The 24813-nt window shown below is 35.5% G+C and overlaps 1 protein-coding gene across 1 annotated transcript in view; it reads left to right on the forward strand.

Moving 5' to 3' along the window:
- LOC137636233 (probable serine/threonine-protein kinase kinX) overlaps window positions 1-24813 on the forward strand; it is a gene marked incomplete at its 3' end in the record, with an annotated part of 108085 nt that overhangs the window by 50410 nt on the left and 32862 nt on the right. The window contains exon 2 of the mRNA XM_068368667.1: window positions 21369-22063. Coding sequence (XP_068224768.1) covers window positions 21369-22063 — 695 coding nt within the window. The remainder of the gene's footprint in view (window positions 1-21368; window positions 22064-24813) is intronic.

Consider the following 24813-nt stretch of genomic DNA (forward strand, 5'->3'; position numbering starts at 1 on the left):
ATATATATATATATATGTGTGTGTGTGTGTGTGTGTGTGTGTGTGTGTATCTTTTTCTAAGTTGGAATACCTTATCGTGAGGAAAGGGTTTGTGTATTGCCATGATTGACAAAGATGTATCAGTAAGGGCCACTCGTACTAGGTTGGTTTGCTGTGAGCGATCAGGCGAGGATCTCACACCATCACCAAATCACAATGGCCAACGTAGTTATGAAAACTGGCCAAACCCAGATATGAAGTGACATGTCTGAGGCCTTTGTTCAGCAGTGGACTAGAAACACAGGCATTTGTTATTGCTTGTATGTGTATGTGTATGTGTGTGTATATATATATATATATATATATATATATATATATATATATATATTTATATATATATATATATATATATATATATATATATATGTTATATGGTTAAAGAAGAGACGAAAACTGCAACTATATTGTTCCCATTGATTTCTGTTGCTTCCTCTACGCATTATAAATAAAAAAAGAATCCCTACTATTCTATTACTGGTCCCAATTCAAATCTACGTCCAAGATGTCCCTAGTTTAATTATTTTCTTCCTTTTCCAAACAACAACAAATACTTCCTTTCAACTATTAGCTGTCATCGTCGGGCGAATAAACTGAATTAATACATCTTGGGAAATTATCGCACAAGCAGAAATCATAAAACCACTTTCACGGCCAAAAAAGAAAAAAAAATTTATAATAATTTCCCCAAAGCAATTACCTTTAAAGGGAATCATAGACCTACTGCAGTTCCTTAAACCAACTTCTGAGTAAAGACCCTGGGTCAAAGGCCTTTTGCTCTATCTACTCGAATATGGAATTTCACTACACTAACTTTACCCTTTCTATACCGGCTGGTCTCAAGTCTAAGAATTAAATACCTGCTTTATTCACACACACACACACACATATATATATATTTGTATAAATATATATATATATATATATATATATATATATATAAATATATATATATATATATATATATATATATATATATATTAAAAGGAAACTCATAGAGGAGTTGTTCTTAACAATCTTACCGACGTAAGAGGCTGTATCGTCGGATGACAAGGGGCACCGGACACCTTACCTGCAATAAAAGAGAGGATTGATTAGTAATATATAAACGGATTATGCTGAATAAGTCAAAGCTTGCAAAACGAGTAAAAAAAAAATCTGAAAAAGTACATCCACCATAATATTAATGATGAGAAATTCACTGGATACTGAGAGAGAGAGAGAGAGAGAGAGAGAGAGAGAGAGAGAGAGAGAGAGAGAGAGAGAGAGAATTATCTCATATCCTCAATATAAAAGAAAAGGAAGGAAATCTTCACAGACCTGAGGCAAGAATGTTCGAGTGAATTATGAGAATGTCACGGCTTAAAGGATCGGAAAATGATTTCGTTCATGGACGCTATAATAAAACAGCATTATAGAAAAACACGAAATGTCTCTATTATTACCACACTATTAAAACAATTTTCTAAATATTGAATTTTGTGTACTCAATAACACTGAAAGGTTCTCCATCTTTGTATGCTTGAATAAGAGAGGAAGGAATTGCACACTTAACATTCCCGGCCAATAAGAAACGCATTCCTTATTCTTTCGTTCACACACGTCAACTAATACCCTTCCTGAACCACATAATATCGAACAGACGTTCCCTTTAATTAAAATCGTTCCTTTCTAACCCTCTTAGAACGTCTAATCCACTGCGTCTAAAAGTTAAGACAAAAATCTAACAAGACCTTAATTTCTATAAACGAGACTGTGCGTTGGAGACTGCTTGACTAAGATTAGATGTTTCAGAGTTCCTTTTTGCGTATGAAATTTATATTTTGAAAATTAACATTATACCAACCCTCACAAAGATCTGAACATGTATGTATGTATGTATGTATGTATGTATGTATGTATGTATGTGTATATATATATATATATATATATATATATATACATACATATATATATATACATACATATATATATATACATATATATATATATATATATATATATATATATATATATATAAATTCATATATATATATATATATATATACTCATTTCAAACGGAAATACCTTAATTAACAAGGTAAAAGGGTTTGTGCATCGCCATGATCAGCAAAGCTGTACCCTATTTATAGTCAGGGATTCCCCATACTACGTTGTTATATGCCCCCTGTGGCCGCGGGGGCATATAAAAATTAGAATAGTGCCAACGTTATTCCTGCGTGTCGTAAGAGGGGACTAAAAGGGACGGGACGAGGGGGCTGGGAACCCCCTCTCCTGTATAAATTCCTGCGAGACATCGACAAGGAGATGGAGCTGGGGGGAGAGTGACTGCTCCCCGCACTCTAGTTTTGGGGTGTTTGAATGTGCGTGGATGTAGTACGATAGAGAGTAAAAGATGTGAGATTGGAAGTATGTTTAGAAGTAGAAGGATGGATGTATTGGCCTTGTGTGAGACAAAGATGAAAGGAAAAGGTGAAGTGATGTTTGGTGAAATGTCCGGTAGTGTCTGGGATTGAAAGGGGAAGAGCGAGAGAGGGTGTGGCGTTATTGCTGAGTGAATGGATGACAGGTAAAGTAGTGGAATGGAAGGAGATATCATCAAGGTTAATGTGGGTAAGGGTTAGGTTGGGTAGGGAATGTTGGCCGTTTGTCAGTGCGTATGGGCCAGGTAGTGAGAAAAGTGAAGAAGAGCGGAATGAGTTTTGGAATGAATTAACTAGGTGTGTAGAAGGACTGGGTAGAAGGAATTATGTAGTTGTTATGGGTGACTTAAATGATAGAGTGGGCGCTGGAGAGGTAGAAGGTGTCATTGGGAAGTATGGCGTACCAGGTGAAAATGAGAGTGGTGAGAGACTGATAGACATGTGTGTTGAACAAGAGATGGTAATAAGTGCTAGCTTCTTTAAAAAGAAAGATAAAAATAAGTATACATGGGTAAGAGTGGCAAATGGAAGAGTAGTAGAATGGGCATTAATGGATTATGTGTTGATAACTAAAAGAATGTTTGGAAGATTGAAAGACGTGCATGTGTTTAGGGGTATGGCTAACGGTATGTCTGATCATTTTTTGGTGGAAGGAAAATTAGTTGTAGCAAAAGAGTGGGGGAATAGAGTAGGTGGATGTAAAAGGGAGGTAGTGAGGATTGAAGAGCTAATAAAACCGGTGGTAAAAAGTAAATATCAGGAAAGGTTGAAAATGGCATATGACGAGGTGAGAGTAAGAGAAACTGGTAATTTAGAGGAGGAGTGGAAGTTAGTAAAAGAAAATTTTGTTGGGATTGCAAGTGATGTATGTGGCAAGAAGGTTGTTGGAGGCAGCATGAGGAAGGGCAGTGAATGGTGGAATGAAGGAGTGAAGGTAAAAGTGGAAGAGAAAAAGAGGGCTTTTGAAGAATAGCAGAGTAATAGTATAGAAAAGTATGAAAAATATAGAGAGAAAAAAGTGGAAGTAAAGCGCAAGGTACGTGAGGCAAAGAGGGCAGCTGACCTGAGGTGGGGTCAGGGATTGGGTCAGTCATATGAAGAGAATAAGAAGAAGTTTTGGAAAGAAGTGAAGAGAGTAAGGAAGGCTGGCGCAAGAATTGAAGAGACAGTGAAAGATGGAAATGGAAGGTTGTTAAAAGGAGAGGAGGCAAGGAAAAGGTGGGCGGAATATTTTGAAAGTTTGCTGAATGTTGAGGATAATAGGGAGGCAGATATAATTGCTGTTCCAGGTGTTGAGGTGCCAGTGATGGGAGATGAGAATGAGAGAGAGATTACAATAGATGAAGTGAGGAGAGCACTAGATGAAACGAGAGTAGGAAAAGCATCTGGTATGGATGGTGTGAAAGCTGAGATGTTGAAGGAAGGGGGTGTGACTGTACATGAATGGTTGGTGAGATTGTTTAATATGTGTTTTGTGTTGTCAATGGTACTAGTAGATTGGGTTTGTGCATGTATTGTACCACTATATAAGGGTAAGGGAGATGTGCATGAGTGTTGTAATTCAAGAGGTATTAGTTTGTTGAGTGTAGTTGGAAAAGTGTATGGTAGAGTATTGATTAATAGGATTAAGGATAAAACAGAGAATTCAATCTTGGAAGTACAGGGTGGTTTTAGAAGAGGTAGGGGTTGTATGAATCAGATTTTTACAGTTAGGCAGATATGCGAGAAATATTTAGCAAAAGGTAAGGAGGTGTATGTTGCGTTTATGGATCTGGAGAAAGCATATGATAAGAGTTGATAGGGAAGCAATGTGGAATGTGATGAGGTTATATGGAGTTGGTGGAAGGTTGTTGCAAGCAGTGAAAAGTTTCTACAAAGGTAGTAAAGCATGTGTTAGAATAGGAAATGAAGTGAGTGATTGGTTCCCGGTGAGAGTGGGGCTGAGACAGGGATGTGTGATGTCGCCGTGGTTGTTTAACTTGTATGTTGATGGAGTGGTGAGAGAGGTGAATGCTCGAGTGCTTGGACGAGGATTAAAACTGGTAGACGAGAATGACCATGAATGGGAGGTAAATCAGTTGTTGTTTGCAGATGATAGTGGACTGGTTGCAGACACAGAAGAGAAGCTTGACCGACTAGTGACAGAATTTGGAAGGGTGTGTGAGAGAAGGAAGTTGAGAGTTAATGTGGGAAAGAGTAAGGTTATGAGATGTACGAGAAGGGAAGGTGGTGCAAGGTTGAATGTCATGTTGAATGGAGAGTTACTTGAGGAGGTGGATCAGTTTAAGTACTTGGGGTCTATTGTTGCAGCAAATGGTGGAGTGGAAGCAGATGTACGTCAGAGAGTGAATAAAGGTTGCAAAGTGTTGGGGGCAGTAAAGGGAGTAGTAAAAAATAGAGGGTTGGGCATGAATGTAAAGAGAGTTCTATATGAGAAAGTGATTGTACCAACTGTGATGTATGGATCGGAGTTGTGGGGAATGAAAGTGATGGAGAGACAGAAATTGAATGTGTTTGAGATGAAGTGTCTAAGGAGTATGGCTGGTGTATCTCGAGTAGATAAGGTTAGGAACGAAGTGGTGAGGGAGAGAACGGGTGTAAGAAATGAGTCAGCGGCTAGAGTGGATATGAATGTGTTGAGGTGGTTTGGCCATGTTGAGAGAATGGAAAATGGTTGCCTGCTAAAGAAGGTGATGAATGCAAGAGTTGATGGGAGAAGTACAAGAGGAAGGTCAAGGTTTGGGTGGATGGATGGTGTGAAGAAAGCTCTGGGTAATAGGAGGATAGATGTGAGAGAAGCAAGAGAGCGTGCTAGAAATAGGAATGAATGGCAAGCGATTGTGACGCAGTTCCAGTAGGCCCTGCTGCTTCCTCCGGTGCCTTAGATGACAGCGGAGGTAGCAGCAGTAGGGGAGTCAGCATTATGAAGCTTCATCTGTGGTGGAAATGTGGGAGGTTGGGCTGTGGCACCCTAGCAGTACCAGCTGAACTCGGTTGGGTCCCTGATTAGGCTGAAGGAACATAGAGAGTAGAGGTCCCCTTTTTGTTTTGTTTCATTGTTGGTGTCGGCTACCCCCCAAAAATTGGGGGGAAGTGCCTTGGTATATGGATATGGACGTTGTTTGACTGTGAGTGATCAGACTAATTTCCCACACCATCACTAATCTGCAATGGGCAGCGTGGTGATGCAATGGCCAAACATGAAGGAATACATGTGTGAGGCCTTTGTCCTGCAGTGGACTAGAAACGGCTGAATTTGGGTCTATTGTATTTTTTTGCACTTTTATATATATATATATATATATATATATATACATAGGGTATACTGTATATATATACAGTATACATATATATATGTATATGTATATATATATATATATATATATATATATATATATATATATATATATATATATATATATATATATATATATATATATATATATATATATATATATATATATATATATATATATATATATATATATATATATATATATACACACACTGGTACGTAAAACAAACAATAACCCAAGTGATACAAAAATAGAGCCTTGCCAACTGAAGTGACTGGGCCAAATTTCGCCCTCAAAAGTCTGAATCACCAAATCCCTTCGTTCGTCCCCATAGAAAAGTTTTGAGTCAGTTGGAATGAAATTGCTGACCAAGTTTCTTCCCGGTCCACAAATTACTCGGAAAGGGTTAAGCTTCAAAGTCGAAAGCCCCAGAAGGATTTTATTCGAGTATTTTGATGGAATCTTTTAACATTTCAAAACCCATAGAAAAGAAAACTATAGACCGCCATTCCTGGAATGGTAACATTAATAACATTTCAAGTTTCAATTTGTGAGTTTACAGACCCTTACAATGACCAAAATTAGATTTACCTTTATATAAAAAAAATCAATAGGGAGCGACCCTTTATAGAGATGGGTAAGGGCTGTACACAAAGAAAAGAAAAAGTTGTTCATATAAATTATATCTTTAAAACTAAATTATATCTACATATAGACTAGTGCAAAAAGACTTTTGGAAACCTTTGCAAAATAGAACTAAACATAATTATGACACTGACTTATAATTCATAGGTGTAACAAAAAAAAAAAAAAGCTTCATATATCTATTAAGTAACTTTAACAGACCTTGTCAACTGACTGTAAGTGAAATCATTTGTTCGAAAAAAAACTGTTCCAATGTATAATTGTTCGAAATCTCAATCGATCAAAAAGCTAAATATTCGAATAATCAGTTTTATCAAAACAATTATTTGAAATATTAATGTTCAGAAGCCTTTAAAAAAAAAACTATTTGTTCGAGAACAATTTTTCTTGTGTATAATTGTTCAAAGTAACAATTTATAGACATACACCATATTAAATATATAGTCTATATCTAAATTCTATTTATTTCAATTGCGAATATATATTTTCTATTCACAATAAAAACAGCGACAAGAGCTGTACAGGATCCTCTACCCTCAAAACAAAGGCAATTAATTTAAAAATACAAAATCACTAGGTTTCTTTATAGCGGCAAAAGACAATAACTTAAGGCTTAAAGTTTCAAGGCAACTCATGAAGAGCAGAGGCAAGGGACAGTGACAATGCCATAGACTAGAGTATGACCAACTCCCAAGCCCTTCTCCACACAAGTTAGGACTATTGAGGGACAGGCAATGGCTGGTGATGACTTAGGAGGTGGACCTATAGGCTTCCCTAAGCCCATCCTAAGCTCATAAGAATGGTGAGGTTGCAGACACTACGAATTCTATCGAGCTTGAGCGAGACTTGTACCCTAGTCCACCAGATCGACAGATAGGGAAGTTTTCAATAGGCCACCACAACCCCTTTCCGATTGACGTTTAATTCAAAGGCTGTCTCCTCGTTACAAATAAGATGGACCAAGTAATCACAGATTACGAAAAGTCTTTATTGATCACTCTTGCCATTAAAGAACAATTCAGCTTCTATTTCCTCAATGTTTATCGCTGTGATATCAGTTAAGATGTAATGAAGCATCTTGATGTCTGAGCACGAGGGAGCCAGTATGTAACAGCGTTGCCAAAAAGTGAACACAATGGTTTAGGAATCACAAATAATCGATCACTCACGGGAGGCAAATGTCTTTTCTTGATGTAAAAGTGCAGAAAATCCCATTTTGTTTTTCTACAACTGTTGATGTCTACTCGTCCAGTTTATCTGATTTGGTAAGTTCCCATTAATCAATACAAAACCATTTAATTAAAGTAATTATCTGCTAACACCCGAGCCTTAATTACAATAACATTTCGAGCGTTGGAAAAAAATTTTGGCATAAAATATATTCATTATTTAACCTCAGAGCTGACTGGGCGGTCCTAAATGCGATTAATTAAATTACACATATGATATAAATCAAACCTATTACATTGAAAATTGCCTTAATTAATTTTTGGCACAATCAGTTTGGCAGGGTGCACCAGAGGCATTACAATGGTTGATTTGTTACTGTACAGTTAACCATCGAAAATTACAAAGCAAACTTTGTTCTCAAATCTTCCAAGAATTTTGAAATTACACAGACGATACAGACCAGTTTTCTATTGCCAAAGGGTCAATGTAAATCTGCTTACGGAGTCGCTGCATAATTTTGTCACTTCTTTAAAGGTTTTAAAGATCAATCATGAATGGCAGAGGTAATGGACAGTGATAATGCCCTAGAGACTGACCTTTTATACATATGATCAGCGCCCAAACAAGGGCAAGGGAGGGCCATACAAAGGCTGATGATGACTCAGCAGGTAGCCCTAAAGCCCTAACCCAACCCCCATCCTTATCTCACAAGGATGGAGAGGATGCAGATACCATAAAAAACTATTAAGCTTAAGCGACTTCGAACCCCTGGCCAGTGTTCGCCAGGCAGGAACGTTTCCAACAGGTCACCACAATTCTAAGAGCATTATGCTCTCTATAGCAGTTAGCTCTGACATTGAGGTAATGTCAAAACTTCCGAGTGCGTTAGATCACAGCTGTCGATAATGGGTTTAGAACTATAACAATCAAAACAAAATATTTGATTTAAACATATAAAATCAATCAATGAAACTGCCAAGAATTAATATACAGAAAAGGACAAATTAAGTGTAAAGAGAAAACTTTTGTTTTTGAATCATTGAATCTCAATATTGAAGGCATACAAGACATTGCCTACCAGCTATGGTGTGTTTTACGATAGAGAATAAATTTTTTGGTTTTCCCAATCGTATAACGCAGATATGTTGGTAATAATAAATGTTTGCTACTCTGAGGTAATTTATATAAATTGAATAAATAAAATTAATTAAAACCACAACAAAATCGAAGTTCTGACGAGCCTAGTACAATAACTTAAAAAAAAGAAATCGAGGTAAGAAAGGTGAAATTTTAATATTCAAAATTTAAAATTGGACGTGCTTGTAGCAATGACCACATTCTATATTGTAGAGAGAGAGAGAGAGAGAGAGAGAGAGAGAGAGAGAGAGAGAGAGAGAGGCACTGAAAGTGGACATTAAAACGATACTGAACTAAAAAGGATAAAAGTAATGAAAAGCGTAATGTGGACAACTTCAGAAATTTGCTTTTGACGCGATACTGACAGCGCAATACTTTTTCAGTTGTACCTCATTAAATTCTCTATAATCAAATAAAAACCTTCCTGTACTTCACTTTCCTTTTTGAGTCGATTTTCACGTCAACATTCTAATGATTTACTTCAAAATCAAACCAATGTTCTCTATTCTTGGGTAGTGTCACAGCCTCTGTACCAAAGTATTCCGCTGACTTGGGTTAGAGTTCTCTTGCTTGATGGTATATTTAGGTACACTACTCTGTTTCCTTATTTCCTTTCCCAATAAGGTTTTAGCTGAGCTAGTAATAGCAATAATAATAATATCATCTATTAATACCATTTAGCCGAGCGTTGTTCATCTCGTAATATTTTAATTAAAGAAACAAACAGTAAAACTCCCAGGATTAAACCCAGAAATCATTGTACCATATTGCAAATAAATACATTTACTATAAAACCCTAAACACTATACACTACCCAGCGTTCCAATGTAGCATGTTGCTCAATGAAAAAAAAAAATCAAAGTTTTCTCGGAAAAACTTTTCACAATGACTTTGTGAGGTCACTTCCCTTTGTGAAGGCCAACCAAAGAAATAGCCTTTTACGCAAGTAAATTTTATCTTTCCTTCCTAATTCAATTTAGCTGACTCGATTAGGATCTAACAATTCAATTTCGCTCTTGGTGGGATGAAAGGGATAAATAGTTATGAATTTTCGTAAAAATCAGAAGAATACACAAACGAAAATTATATTATATGGTCTTAAAATACTCTCTATTGTTCTTTACATCTCTTCTAGTTTATCTATTTCTTGGATTCCTTTCCTCACTTGGATATTTTTCCCCGTTGGAGGCTTCAGGTTTATATCATCCTGCTTTTCCAACTAGGGTTGTAGCTTAGCTGGTGCTAATAATAATAATAATAATAATAATTGGCACTTTACTCTTTAACATATGTAAAATAGATATGTAAAATTTATTTATACCCAGAAATTAATAGCAGTTAAATATTTGACGAACCAAATTTAAGCTTGATAAAGCGGGGTGGGGGGGGGGGAGACAATGTACCATTTATTTAAAATTCTTTTCTAAAATTTTGGTAAAAGAATCTCTCTAACCTTCTTAATTAAGTGATACATTTCCCATGAAATCTAAGATAGTGAAATTTTACTAAGGACTTAAAATGCTTGGTTTATGATAGAATAATATTCTTTCTCTCACTAAAACAAGGCATACTTTATACCATCGTTCGTTCTAGAGTTTACATACTTAGTGGACAATTGATATTGTCAAAGTAATCTTTTGGGTAACAGAGGTTATAAATTACAATCTCATGAACATATTTTTTTTTTATTTGATACTTTGTTAGATTTTTCTCCCTTTTCTTCATTTCAGAACAAAAATAAATTATATATATATATATATAAAAATATATATATGAATATATGTATATATATATATATATATATATATATGCGTTACTGCCGCAAGGACCACGTGACCTAATTTAAAGCAACCGCCAGTAGGGAAATAGTAAAATAACGTAGTACTTAGCACTTTCTTGCATTTTAACACACACTTCCTTAGGATACAATTATACACCTGAAAAGTGTGTGTTAAAATGCAAGAAAACTCTAGGTACTTAAGCATTTTATTATTTCCTACTGGCTTTTACTGTGCGTGTGTGTATGTATATATATATATATATATATATATATATATATATATATATATATATATATATATATATATATATATATATATATATATATATATATATATATATATATATATATATATATTCATATATATATGTGTATATATATGTATGTATATATATATACATACATATATATACACATATATATATGAATATATATATATATATATATATATATATATATATATATTCATATATATATATATATATATATAGAGAGAGAGAGAGAGAGAGAGAGAGAGAGAGAGAGAGAGAGAGAGAGAGAGAGAGAGAGAGAGAGAGAGAGAGAGAGAGAGAGAGAGAGAGAGAGAGAAATTAGGAAGGGTTTCCCCATCTTAGGTCATGTACCCCTAGTGGTACATGTGTACTCTTTAGTGGGTACATTCAACCTGAGGGAATAAACAGTACTGAGCAATACATGATGTAATCTGCAATCAGATTGAATGATAAAATTATATCACAATATCAATTTCATTCTTTCTCTTTTTCAACCTCAATTTTTGGGCTAAACACCCATCCATCCATATACCAAGGCACTTCCCCCAATTTTGGGGGGTAGCCGACATTAACAAAGAAACAAAACAAAAAGGGGACTACTCTCTACGTTCGTGGGCTAAACACGAATCTATAAAAATGGCCAAGAAGAACAAAAAGGTTGTGAACTCCTGTAATAAGTCTTTTCTCCAAGAAATTCCTAAGATTCTTTTTTATCTATCTGTAAATGCCATCGATATCTCTTAATGTTAACAAATGAAAAGACAGAGATAGCGATTCCGTAAAAACGTTATTAAAATCAGTAAGGTATCACACGTGTTACATACACTGTAATGCTATTGCTTTCTTTTTAATCCCTCGTTCTCTACCGTACTGATAATATAGAAAACTGTTTAAGCTTGCCATTGCATGTTCTACATTCTTGGAGTTTTTGTGCCATGTTGCCATCAACCGTTTGTATATAAGCTCAATATAAAGTCACTTACATTCCCCTTTGCTTTTCTCTTAGTAACTAACAGCCATCTCGCGACAAGGAATTTAGCTTCGGTACTCAACCCCGCGTAGTAAATAGGTACTAAAAGATAATAGAGAAATTAAAAAATATTAATTCTAAAGCGGACTTGACAGGTTTGACCTGAAGCTGAAAGCAAAAACAAAACAAATTCTCCTTCAGATATTTTCAACAGGATCAAACATAGTAAATCTTAAACCCCACTGTATCATGAGAGAGAGAGAGAGAGAGAGAGAGAGAGAGAGAGAGAGAGAGAGAGAGAGAGATGTGGGAGCATTTCCTAGTAATGTTTATTATGGCCAATTCGTTTACAGAAAATCAAATTTAGCACGGCACAAAACAATACTATTATGTCAGACTGATTCATTGCCTGTATAAAAGGTCAAACGGTGAAATTCCCCAAATGAAAATAAAGTCCCTTTTACGATCACTGTAATCAAATGGGAATTAGGTACAATTTTTTCTCCATTGAGGTCCAACTAATGCTCGGAACATAAAGTTATAAATATTCAGGTGTGCGAGTTATTGACTCTAGAATATACATTTATGCTGTAGTCTCCTTTCTGAAAGATTTATTTTGAATGGAATATTCTAAATAACACTAAAAATAAGCTCCATTTCGAGGTCTGATTAACATACGAACATATATTTAAGCTGTAGTCTTTTCTGAGCGGTTTTAGTTCAATTGAATATTTCAGAGAACCCTTAAAACTAAGCCCCATATTTATGTCCACAGCATTTTTAAGTATAAAACTTACATCTTAACCACCTTCATCTTGAGTCAATGAAATCTGTCAATATTAAAACGTAAAATTTTCATCACGAAAAAGCCACTATTCCATTCTCCGCTCCTAAGTCGAGGTATGACAATGAAAAAATATACATAGTGTTTGCGCGTGTGTATAAAATTTACTTTTGATGTATATTTGCAATTGAAAAATAGGAAATAGCATAAATATCTATTTAAATATAATTGTTTATTTATATGTAACAAATACAGCTGTTTCTAGTCTAATGCAGGAAAACGGTATCAGAGATGTCATTATTCTTGTCTGGAACTTGTCTAAAGACAGAGATATATTGCCACCATCTATATGATTGTTGATAGGAAGAAATTCGTATTTATGAACAGAAAGAAGACTGACTAAATTAGGCCAACGATAATTAAAAATCATGTTTATCTCTCCCGTTTTCCATGAGAGAGAGAGAGAGAGGAGAGAGAGAAGAGAGAGAGAGAGAGAGAGAGAGAGAGAGAGAGAGAGAGAGAAGAGAGAGAAGAGAGAGAGAGAGAAGAGAGAGAGAGGAGAGAGAGAGAAGAGAGAGAGAGAGAGGAGAGAGAGAGAGAGAGAGAGAGGAGGAGAGAGGAGAGAGAGAGGAGGAGAGGAGAGAGAGGAGAGAGAGAGAGAGAGAGAGAGAGAGAGAGAGAGAAGAGAGAGAGAGAGAGGAGAGAGAGGAGAGAGAGAGAGAGAGAGAGAGAGAGGAGAGAGAGAGAGAAGAGAGAGAGAGAGAAGAGGAGAGAGAGAAGAAAGAGAGAGAAGAGAGAGAGAGAGAGAGAGAGAGAACCTGTATCAGAGGTTTAATCCATATGATGTTATTTAATGATTGATTAGGTTGCCTAGCGTCGCAACTACAAAGGTCATTGACACTAGGCGGCGTCCTAACTGCCAGGGTCACTGACGCCTCAAGGTAGAATGAAACGCAGTAAAGAAAAGAGTATTTAATCATCATATCATATCCCTGAAGACGGAGAGGATTTTGGAAAGTTCAAGTCAAAATAATTTTTTCAACTCAAAATATCGGATATTATTATGTAAATTTATATGAAATTAGACATTATTGAATTTTTATACGCCTATTTTTGGAATTATAATTACTTTCACTATAAAAAAACAAAAATATTTTTCTAAATGATTCCCAACTGTAATTTTAATGAATATTTAATTGTATCACATTGAAATTGATTTTTTTCTTTACATTCCTCTAATCCCGCCTCAAAGTCTCTGGACGAGTTCTTCAAGATTTCCTTTGGAACTCCGGAAGAAATTCGCTCGGAAGTGATTGATACAAGACTTCCTTCCCTACTTTGAACATTTAATTTCGTTCAGTAGATTTTAATTTATAAAAGCAAATATTGATGGACATAATCAATATTATTTCTATCTAAAGTAAAACTTGTTTTGTTTTTAAAACTATCAATAAATACAATATTAATGTGTACCGACTCATAATATTGTATAACACTCTCCTTATTATTTGCTTGAAATTTCTATTCTTATAACCTCTAGAAAGTCTTCACACTCTTCAGGGATTTGAGAGAATGATTAAATAATATTTTCGCTCTCTGTCTTTACATCGTTTTCTTGCTGCTCCATCATCATCATCAACTTTTACTTCACGAATTGTTGAGATTATTCCTTCACGTTCTGTTCTATATTTTCTATTGGAAATATACTAAGATATTTAAGCTGATATATTATATATATATATATATATGTGTGTGTGTGTGTCTATGATCGTCGAAGCTATATTAGTCAAAGTCACCCATACTAGATTGAATTTCTATGAACGCTCAGACTAAAATCTCACAATATTGCCAATCTGCAGTGGCCAGCGTGGTGGTGAAAAATGACCAACCTCTAGACAAGAATAATGACATGTCTGATGCCTTTGGCCAGCAGTAGACTAGAAATGGTAATATTTGTTGTATTTAAATACTAACAATTATATCATGAATAAACATTTTGCCATTTACAATTCTTTAATGGCAAACAGACATCAAAAGTTAATTTTAAACATACACAAACACACACACACACACACACACACACACACACATATATATATATATATATATATATATATATATATATATATATATGTAATCAGTCCCCAAGCCCCTCTCCTCCCAAGCTAGGACTAGGGAGGGCCAGGCAATGGCTGCTGACGTTTCAGCAGGTAGACCTATAGGGTACCCCTCACTGTCCTCCTTAGATCAAAAGGATGGTAAGGTTGCAGACACTAAGAAACTATCAAGCTTGAGCGGGTCTAGAACCCGAGTACGGCAGAACGCCACGCAGGGCCGATTCAACCAAGGCCTTGATTCAACACTTCTCCAATCCTTATCCGGGATATTAAAGGGGAGTTGGCTCAACAAACTTCTAACTACTCTGTGACCCATCTCTTCTCTCATAGTACTATAATCTCTCATCCTTAAACAATAACCACTATGTGAATTAATTTCTTCCATTCCCCCCCCCCCCCAGGAAAAAAAGGCTCCACGTTAATTCTGGTCACATTCACACGAATACTCTTTTTATGTCAAAATAAAAAAATTATTTTCTTTGTTACAATAAAAATAAAAAAAATTTTCTCTTCCTCTCTCAATGAAACCATAAAAATTATTCTCTTTCTGCCTAAATAAAAACCTAAAACGTTACCGATAATGGAAGAATTTAATTATTAACCATGGAACCCAAAGAAAATTCTCCTCAAAATAAATTCACTTCAAAGTATGGAAAGATGGATTAGTTACTAAACTGAGCCTACTACGAATCCCATCCAAATCCTGTGGATGAGAGAGGCTTACACTGCTACGCAGCATCTGACCCGAGAGAGAGAGAGAGAGAGAGAGAGAGAGAGAGAGAGAGAGAGAGAGAGAGAGAGAGAGACAGAGATGCTCCCCGACACGACCCAATATCCGAGAGAGAGTCCTTTGGCCATTTAACCTCCTTGAGCCTGACATATTCGCGACCTTGCCGTCGAGAATATGGTCGGTATCTAAACGACGTTCGTATTCTGTTGCCGGATTCTCTATGCGCAAAATATTCGAGGACATTACTCGAATAAAGATACGCATCATTTCTTTCAAGTCGTTGTCCATTTCAACCTCCAACATGAAAGATAAAGCAATGAATTATACCAAAGAGGATTACTTAGATAAAAGATGAAATATCTTCCGATGGGAATTAAAAGACGTCCTTTTCCTTACGGTATCTCTTTATTTATACAACCTTATAAAACCACTATTATCTATGCTTCCAAACAAAGCCAGCCGTGATAATTGGTTCATAAGTTGTGCTTCGTCGTCTATATATCCAGGAGGAGAAACTGTTGAGTAATCCGAAAGTCGCTATCTTTCATGAGTAAAAGATATGTATAAAATGACACCTTTTCAATAAACACCAGGGAGTAAGGTTTCTTCCGGAGAATCCTAAGCATTCATCTGCACCCAAACTGCCACGTAATGCTTACAGTCATTTCGCACCATCATTTTCAATTGCTCATAGTGTTCTTTTCAGGTTTCGAACTTCCAGCTTTACCACGCACTCCAATTCAACAACACTTCATAAAATCAAGAAAGTATTTTCTCTATTTCCCAAGGCTTCTGTTTCTCAGGATGCTCTGGTCGATGGAATCACTGCAGTTTTCTTTACCTTATATTACACCATAAAGCAAATAATCTTTCACATTCTTTAATCACTTTCCACCGCTAGTGCCTAGGCACTTAACTCATACCTGAAAACTACGGAATATTCCCCGTCCCCAGTGTTCGTGGAATTTAGCTTCTCATTGTTTTCTTATTTCTCTTCTTGTAAATAATTCCTACTTTCACTTGAAAAATCCTACAGTCGTTGCCAACTCTCTGCTACCATGAAATATCTTCCGATGGAAATTAAGAGACAGCCTTCTCCTTACAGTATCTCTTTATTTATACAACCTTTCAAAAATACATTCACGCCGTTAAGGCTAAGTCAGGACATAAAGTGGGTAATTACAGTAACAAGCAAAGTAACCCTTAGGCTTGTTCAGCTTCAAGTCTATAGCCTATTAAAAACAGCTCCTTTTGACCACTGTTTGTCAATAAATTGTTTGAATTTGAATTTGAGTCTATTAAAAGAAATGGTAGCAAAATATTCAAAGAAAACTAGGGTGGCTAATCTGTGAAAACATGTAACAATAGAACACACTGAAAGCGTAAACAAACAAATAATCATCACGCAGTTTGAAAATTGAAGCTTTTTCCAAATAAAGCGCATGAATTTTCCAGTAACACTAATATACTAATTACATAATACCTCTAATAGCAGAATATGTAATTAATATTATTTTTAGCCATTAACCATGAACACTTTAACCAGAAATTGAAATAGCACACGTATTTATTATCTTGCATTCAATATATATATATATATATATATATATATATATATATATATATATATATATATATATATATATATTGTGTGTGTGCTTCCGCTCCTATGCATGGCGACTAATGCAATCATTCGGCACAGAATTTTCTTCGTCATTCTAAGAGTAAGAATGCGAAAGAGCCAAAAGTAGCTGCACTACCTCTATTCACATCCTCCTCACGCCCAAGTCATTTACCTCCATTTCAGGTAGACAAGTCCAAAGACTCTTTTTTTCCAAGACTTGCTCTCGAACTTCGACCACGCAAAAGTTTAGTCGAGAAATGAATCTGCCTCCAATTCAGATTCGTGATACGAATGAAAAGAACTCATAGGATTTTTTTAATTTTTTAACTTATAATTCACTAGAGATATACTTTACGAAAAGAAGAGAGAAAAAAAAGTACTTTATTCGATGTATACCATCCAGGACACTTCCATAACACTGCTAGCTTTAAGCTCCTGTACAGAATGTTCGCTATATATATCTACATATATATATATATATATATATATATATATATATATATATATATATATATAAATATATATATATAAATATATATATATATATATAAATATATATATATATATATATATATATATATATATATATATATATATATAATTTCTACTGCAAAGTAAGGGACATGGAGTAACTATTTCTTTATTCTTTCATAGTCAATTACTTATAAATATGTTAAAACTTAAGAGACCTTTTCAATATATATGCACTGAAATACCCCCATATTTTTAATATCTATATTTTTGTGCGTGTACAGTATATACATACATTATATATATATATATATATATATATATATATATATATATATATATATATATATATATATTCATATTTATATATATATGTAAATAAATATATGTGTACTGAAATTCCCAAATATTTTTAATAGGTAGTAGGTTGGCCAGGGCACCAGCTGCCCGTTGAGATACTACCGCTAGAGTTATGGGGTCCTTTGACTGGCCAGACAGTACTATATTGGACCCTTCTCTCTGGTTACGGTTCTTTCCTTTTGCCTACACATACACCGAATACTCTGGCCTATTCTTTACAGATTCTCCTCTGTCCTCATACACCTGACAACACTGAGATTGCCAAACAATTCTTCTTCACTCAAGGGGTTAACTGCCGCACTATAATTGTTCAGTGGCTACTTTCCTCTTGGTAAGGGTAGAAGAGACTCTTCAGCTATGGAAAGCAGCTCTTCTAGGAGAAGTTCACTGCAAAATCAAACCATTGTTCTCTAGTCTTGAGTAGTGCCATAGCCTCTGTACCATGGTCTTCCACTGTCTTGGGTTAGAGTTCTCTTGCTTGAGGGTACACTCGGGCACACTGTTCTATCTAGTTTCTCTTCCTCTTGTTTTGTTAAAGTTTTTATAGTTTATATAGGAAAGATTTATATTGATGTTGCTACTTTTTTTAAATATTTTATTTTTCCTTATTTCCTTTCCTCACTGGGCTATTTTCCCTGTTGGGGCCCCTGGGCTTATAGCATCCTGCTTTTCCAACTAGGGTTGTAGCTTAGCATTTAATGATAATGATGATGATAATATTTATCCACTGAAATTCCCCCATATTTCCAGTATACAGTATATGCACTGAAATTCTCACAGATTTTAAATATGTATGTACTGAGGGTCTATCATATTTTTGATGTGTATACACAGAAATTACCTTATATTTTCAATATAGAAGAGAAAATTGAACATTCGGAGAATTTTCATTGTCTTATAATTACTGTTTAAGAAGAAAAAAACGTTATTGTTTATAAATATGATGAGTCATAATAGAAAACATTTAATCTCGGCAGAAATCTCAAAGATTAATAAAATTAAATCTGTGGTGATAGACTTTTAGTGCCAGGTAGGTAGACCGTCTATTTAACCTCCAGGATATGTATAAATTTTATATGAGAAACTGCTGCCCTAAATTAGAAGATTCAGCAAGTCAAAATCTATTTACGAAGAGCCTACTACTTAGGGAGAACACTGGCGAACTTTGGATCAAAGCAAAATTAATGAGTAGTCGCTGAACCGACGCCGATTGACCTAAATGCTAATGAGAGAGAGAGAGAGAGAGAGAGAGAGAGAGAGAGAGAGAGAGAGAGAGAGAGAATTAGTTTCCCAAATAATGGTTTATGCAATGCTTGTGTACGTGACCCATCAAGAATGACGGCTAAAAATTTAGATAGATGTGCAAACACGCACCTTTCTCTCCAGGATATGACTACTTCCTCTCTCCCCTACCAGAGGGACGGGGGAGCTTAGCATGACAGGAAAAAAAATATATAACCAGACATTTGCTCTTTATTACATAGGCGAGATTCAACATTTCCTTTCAAATGTCCTTTTGACATCAAATGAATTCAGGACAGACAACTAAATCTGAAGAATCAATTAATCCGGACGAAATTTATTTAATGAAACAAGTTTCTAAGACCAAAAGTCAAGGTCAAACAAGATTCATTAACGACATCCCGAGACAACTTATTAAAAATAAAGTTTGGTTTCCGTCATTTAATAACTGTTTCTTTGTTAGATACTTATGCTTGTCATATTTGTATGTGTGTGTATACTGCACTGTCTTTAGTTTTCCCTTGCAGCCTTAGTAAGACGATAGAGTCTTTTTCGAGTTACTTAAAGGCAAATCCTTAACAAAACGGGATACACTTATTTGGAAAACTTTTAACCAACTCATCTGTCTGAAAATAAAACAAGAGAAAACAAAATAAATGCCAGTCGATCAAGGACACACACACACACTATCCTGGATCAAATTTCAATTTGCCACAAATAGTCAAATGCTTCAATTAAATTTTACAGTAAAACATTTATATTTCAAAATGTGTCGTTAAAATTTAGTTATTTGCTTTCAAGTTGGAGAAACCTTTATGACAACATGCCTCAATGAGGTCGCTTATTTCCTGAAAATCTCAATTAACCAGAGCAATTATCTGCACCTCGACTAATCTCGTTGAATGCATTATGGTCAGCATTTCATTCAAATTTCAAAGTAACCTAACAGTATCATACACAAGGTTATGGTAGTCTCTTGGAAACTTCTTAAACTCACACCCCTGAGTCAAGTGTCCAAATTCCCATTCAAACATTACAGTATATAATTTAGTTGCCACGATGGAAAATTTGAGAACCCTATAAATCCTTGGTCCTAGCTTGGTAAAGCGACTTGGGGGTTAATCATATCTATTTATGGTCACCCCTAATTACATCATCCTGGCCCTTGCCTCTGCCGCACACAAGCAAACAATTAGAAGGAAACTACATAAGCCGGGTTGTGGCGGCCTATTAGAAACGACCCTGCCTGGTGATCGCTGCACTGGGGTTCGAGTCAGGCTCCAGCGTGATAGTTTCTTATTGTGTCAGCAACCTTCCCATCCTTGTGAGCTAAGGATGAAGGGTTTAGAGACTAAAACAAAATGTAAGATTTTTTTCAAGATTTCCTTCGGGGAAAAGAAATTACGAAAGGAATGGTCAATGGAGATATTAGATTCGTCTCTTCAAAAAAGGCAAGGAAAAAAGAAGTGAGAAAAACGCAAGACTTCTGCTGGAGCAGAAAGAAATCATCGGTGAAGACCAGAAGATTCTTCTCCGACCCAACGATGTCTTCAGAAGGCTTCACACCATCCCGTTCTCATCCGAGTCTTCATTCACACCTCATAAGAATTTTAACTTTTTTTTATAAATACAATTCTATCTATCTATCTATCTATATATATATATTCTATTTATCTAGCAATCTATCTATCTATCTATATATTTCCTTCGGGGAAAAGAAATTACTAAAGGAATATTCAATGGCGGAATAAGATTCGTGTTTTGGAAAAAAAAAAAAAATTATAAATAGAGACAACCTTGTCTTCTTCAGGAGCAGAAAGTAAGTTTCGGTGAAGACCGAGTGAAGATTTTTCCCAAAGCGAACGAAGAAGTCTTCAAAATCTCGCTCTCATTCGAATTATAATCGGAATATGTTTCAGGAGACGATCTCGAAGCCAACGAAGACGTCTCCAGTCTTCAAAACTCCTTCAATCTCGGAATTGATATTCCTGCGAAGACCTACTCCGATTTCTTCATATTATACCTGATCAAAGTCAAGTGATCTGCATTCTGAGTTTTGCAAAGATGTTCACAAAAAACGTATTGAGAGCTATCAGCCAGTACGGGAAGAAATATCTACTTGGAGGTCCCTCTTCCAAACACGGGTTTCAGGACCAGCAATAATTTTGGGAGGTGGTCTTCTGATGAGGAAATTCTGGGCCGAGGAGGAAAAGAGTGAGGCACTCGAGCCTGTCTTGGACCAGGAGGAACTCGACGGAGTTTCTGAGGAGACGGAAGCTGTCATCAGTGGGAAGGATCCTTTGCTTTCCAGGAGGCAGAGGGAGTGTTGTCTCTAATAGAGATGTACAAGTTCAGGTAGAGACTGAACATCTTACCTCTAATAGAGATGTAGAAGTTCAGGTAAAGATTGAACAAGTCTCTAACAGAGACGTAGAAGTTCAGGTAAAGACTGAACCAGTTTCTAACAGGGATGTAGACGTTCAGGTAGAGACTGAACCTCTTACCTCTAACAGAGATGTAGAAGTTCAGGTAAAGATTGAACAAGTCTCTAACAGAGACGTAGAAGTTCAGGTAAAGACTGAACCAGTTTCTAACAGGGATGTAGAAGTTCAGGTAAAGGCTGAACAAGTCTCTAACAGAGATGTAGAAGTTCAGGTAAAGGCTGAACAGCTTATCTCTAACATAGATGTAGAAGTTCAAGAAAAGACTGAACGAGTCTCTAACAGAGATGTTGAAGTTCAGGTAAAGGCTGAACCAGTCTCTAACCGAGATATTGAAGTTCAGGTAAAGGCTGAACCAGTCTCTAACCGAGATGTTGAAGTTCAGGTAAAGACTGAGCAGCTTATCTCTAGCAGAGATGTAGAAGTTCAGGTAAAGGCTGAACAGCTTATCTCTAGCAGAGATGTAGAAGTTCAGGTAAAGGCTGAACAGCTTATCTCTAGCAGAGATGTAGAAGTTCAGGTAAAGGCTGAACAGCTTATCTCTAACAGAGATGTAGAAGTTCAGGTAAAGGCTGAACAGCTTATCTCTAACAGAGATGTAGAAGTTCAGGTAAAGGCTGAACAGCTTATCTCTAACAGAGATGTAGAAGTTCAGGTAAAGAGCATCTAATACTAGAAGGATGGCACAACAAAATAAAGGTCAAAGACCATTTAATTCTAGAAGGATGGCACCTCAAAATATAGGTCAAAGAGCATCTAATGCTAGAAGGATGGTACCTCAAAATAGAGGTCAAAGAGCATCTAATGCTTGAAGGATGACACCTCAAAATAGAGGTCAAAAAGCATCTAATACTAGAAGGATGGCACCTCAAAATAAGGGTTAAAGAGGATCTAATGCTAGAATGATGGCACCTCAAAATAGAGGTCAAAGAGCATCTAACGCTAGAAGAATGACACTTCGAAAATAGAAGTTAAAGAGCATTTAATGCTAGAGGGATGACACCACAAAATAGAGGTCGAAGAGCATCTAATGGTAGAATGATGACACCTCAAAATAGAGGTCAAAGAGCATCTAATGCTAGAAGCATAACACCTCAAAATAGAGGTCAAAGAGCATCTAATGCTAGAAAGATAACACCTCAAAATAGTTCAAAGAGCATCAATTGCTAGAGGGATGACACCACAAAATAGAGGTCGAAGAGCATCTAATGCTACAAGGGTGACACCTCAAAATAGAGGTCAAAGAGCATCTAATGCTAGAAGTATGACACCTCAAAATAGAGGTCAAAGAGCCTCTAATGCTAAAATGATGACACCTCAAAATAGAGGTCAAAGAGAATCTAATGCTAGAAGGATGACACCTCAAAATAGAGGTCAAAGAGCATCTAATGCTAAAAGGATAACACCTCAAAATAGAGGTCAAAGAGCATCTAATGCTAGAAGGATGGCACCTTAAAATAGAGATCAAAGAGCATTTAATGTTAGAAGGATGGCACCTTTACACAACCTAAGAGAGATTAGTTCACCAAGCTTTCCGATAGGCTTCAGAAGGCACATTAAACGTTCCAAAATCCTCTGTCTTCAGGGATATGATATGACGATTAAATACTTTATTCTTAACTGCGTTTCATTCTACCGTGAGGCGTTAGTGACCCTGGCAGTTATGACGCTGCCTAGTGTCAATGACCTTTGTAGTTGCGACGCTAGCCAACCTAATCAATCTTTAAATATGATCATATTAATAAAACCCTTGATATAGGGTCTCTCTCTCTCTCTCTCTCATGGAAAACGGGAAAAATAAACATGATTTTTAATTAGCGTTGGCCTAAATTATTCATTCTGTTCTTAATCATATAAGTGCTAATAATATATATCTCTCTTTAGACAAGATCGAGACAAGAATAATGACATTTTTGATACCATATTCCTGCAGTAGACTAGAAACGGCTATATTTGTTGCATGTAGATAAACAATTATATCCTAAATAGATATTTTTGTCATTTCAATAGCAAATAGACCTCAAAGGTAAATTTCATAGAGAGAGAGAGAGAGAGAGAGAGAGAGAGAGAGAGAGAGAGAGAGAGAGATCGCTCCTATATCAGACGTTTTATCATATGATCATATTTAAAGATTGATTAGGTTGCCTAGCGTCGCAACTACAAAGGTCATTGACGCTAGGCGGCGTCATAACTGCCAGGGTCACTGACGCCTCAAGGTAGAATGAAACGCAGTAAAGAGAAGAGTATTTAATCATCATATCATATCCCTGAAGATGGAGAGGAATTTGGAACGTTCAAGTCAGAATCATTTTTTCAACTGAAAATTTCGGATATTATTATGTAAATTTATAGGAAATTAGACATCACTGAATGTTAATACGCTTATTTTTGGAATAAGAATTACTTTCACGCTAAAAAAGCATAAATGTTTTTCTAAATGATTCCCAATTGTAATTTTAATAAATATCTAACGGGATCAAGTTGAAAATATTTTTTTCTTTACATTCCTCTAATTCCGTCATAAGTCTCCGGACGAGTTCTTCAAGATTTCCTTTGGAACTTCGGAAGAAATTCGCTCGGAAGTGATTGATACAAGACTTCCTTCACTACTTTGAACATTAAATTTCGCACAGTAGATTTTAATTTATAGAAACAAATATTGATATATATAATCAATATTATTTCTATCTAAAGTAAAACTTATTTTGTTATTAAAACTATTAATACATATAATATGATTGTCTACTGACTCAAAATATTGTATAACATTCTCCTTATTATTTGCTTGAAATTTTTATTCATGTAACTTCTAGAAAGTCTTATCACCCTTAAGGGATATGAGAGAATGAGTAAATAATATTTTCGCTCTCTGTCTGTACATCGTTTTCTTGCTGCTCCATCATCATCATCAACTTTTACTTCACAAATTGTTAAGGTTATTTCTGAACGTTTGTTCTATTTTCTTTTATCAAAAATATATTAAGATATTTAAGCTGTGTATAAATGTTTGTGTGCATACATATATATATATATATATATATATATATATATATATATATATATATACATATATATATATATACATATATATATATATATATATATATATATATATATGTGTGTGTGTGTGTGTGTGTGTCTATGATTGTTGAAGTCACCCATACTAGATTGAATTTCTCTGAGCCCTCGGACTAAAATCTCACAATATCGCCAATTTGCAGTGGCCAGCGTGGTGGTGAAAAATGGCCAACCCCTAGACAAGAATAATGACATGTCTGATGCCTTTGTCCAGCAGTAGACTAGAAATGGTTATAT

This window comes from Palaemon carinicauda, unplaced genomic scaffold, assembly GCF_036898095.1.
Source record: "Palaemon carinicauda isolate YSFRI2023 unplaced genomic scaffold, ASM3689809v2 scaffold256, whole genome shotgun sequence".
In the NCBI taxonomy this organism is placed as follows: domain Eukaryota; kingdom Metazoa; phylum Arthropoda; class Malacostraca; order Decapoda; family Palaemonidae; genus Palaemon; species Palaemon carinicauda.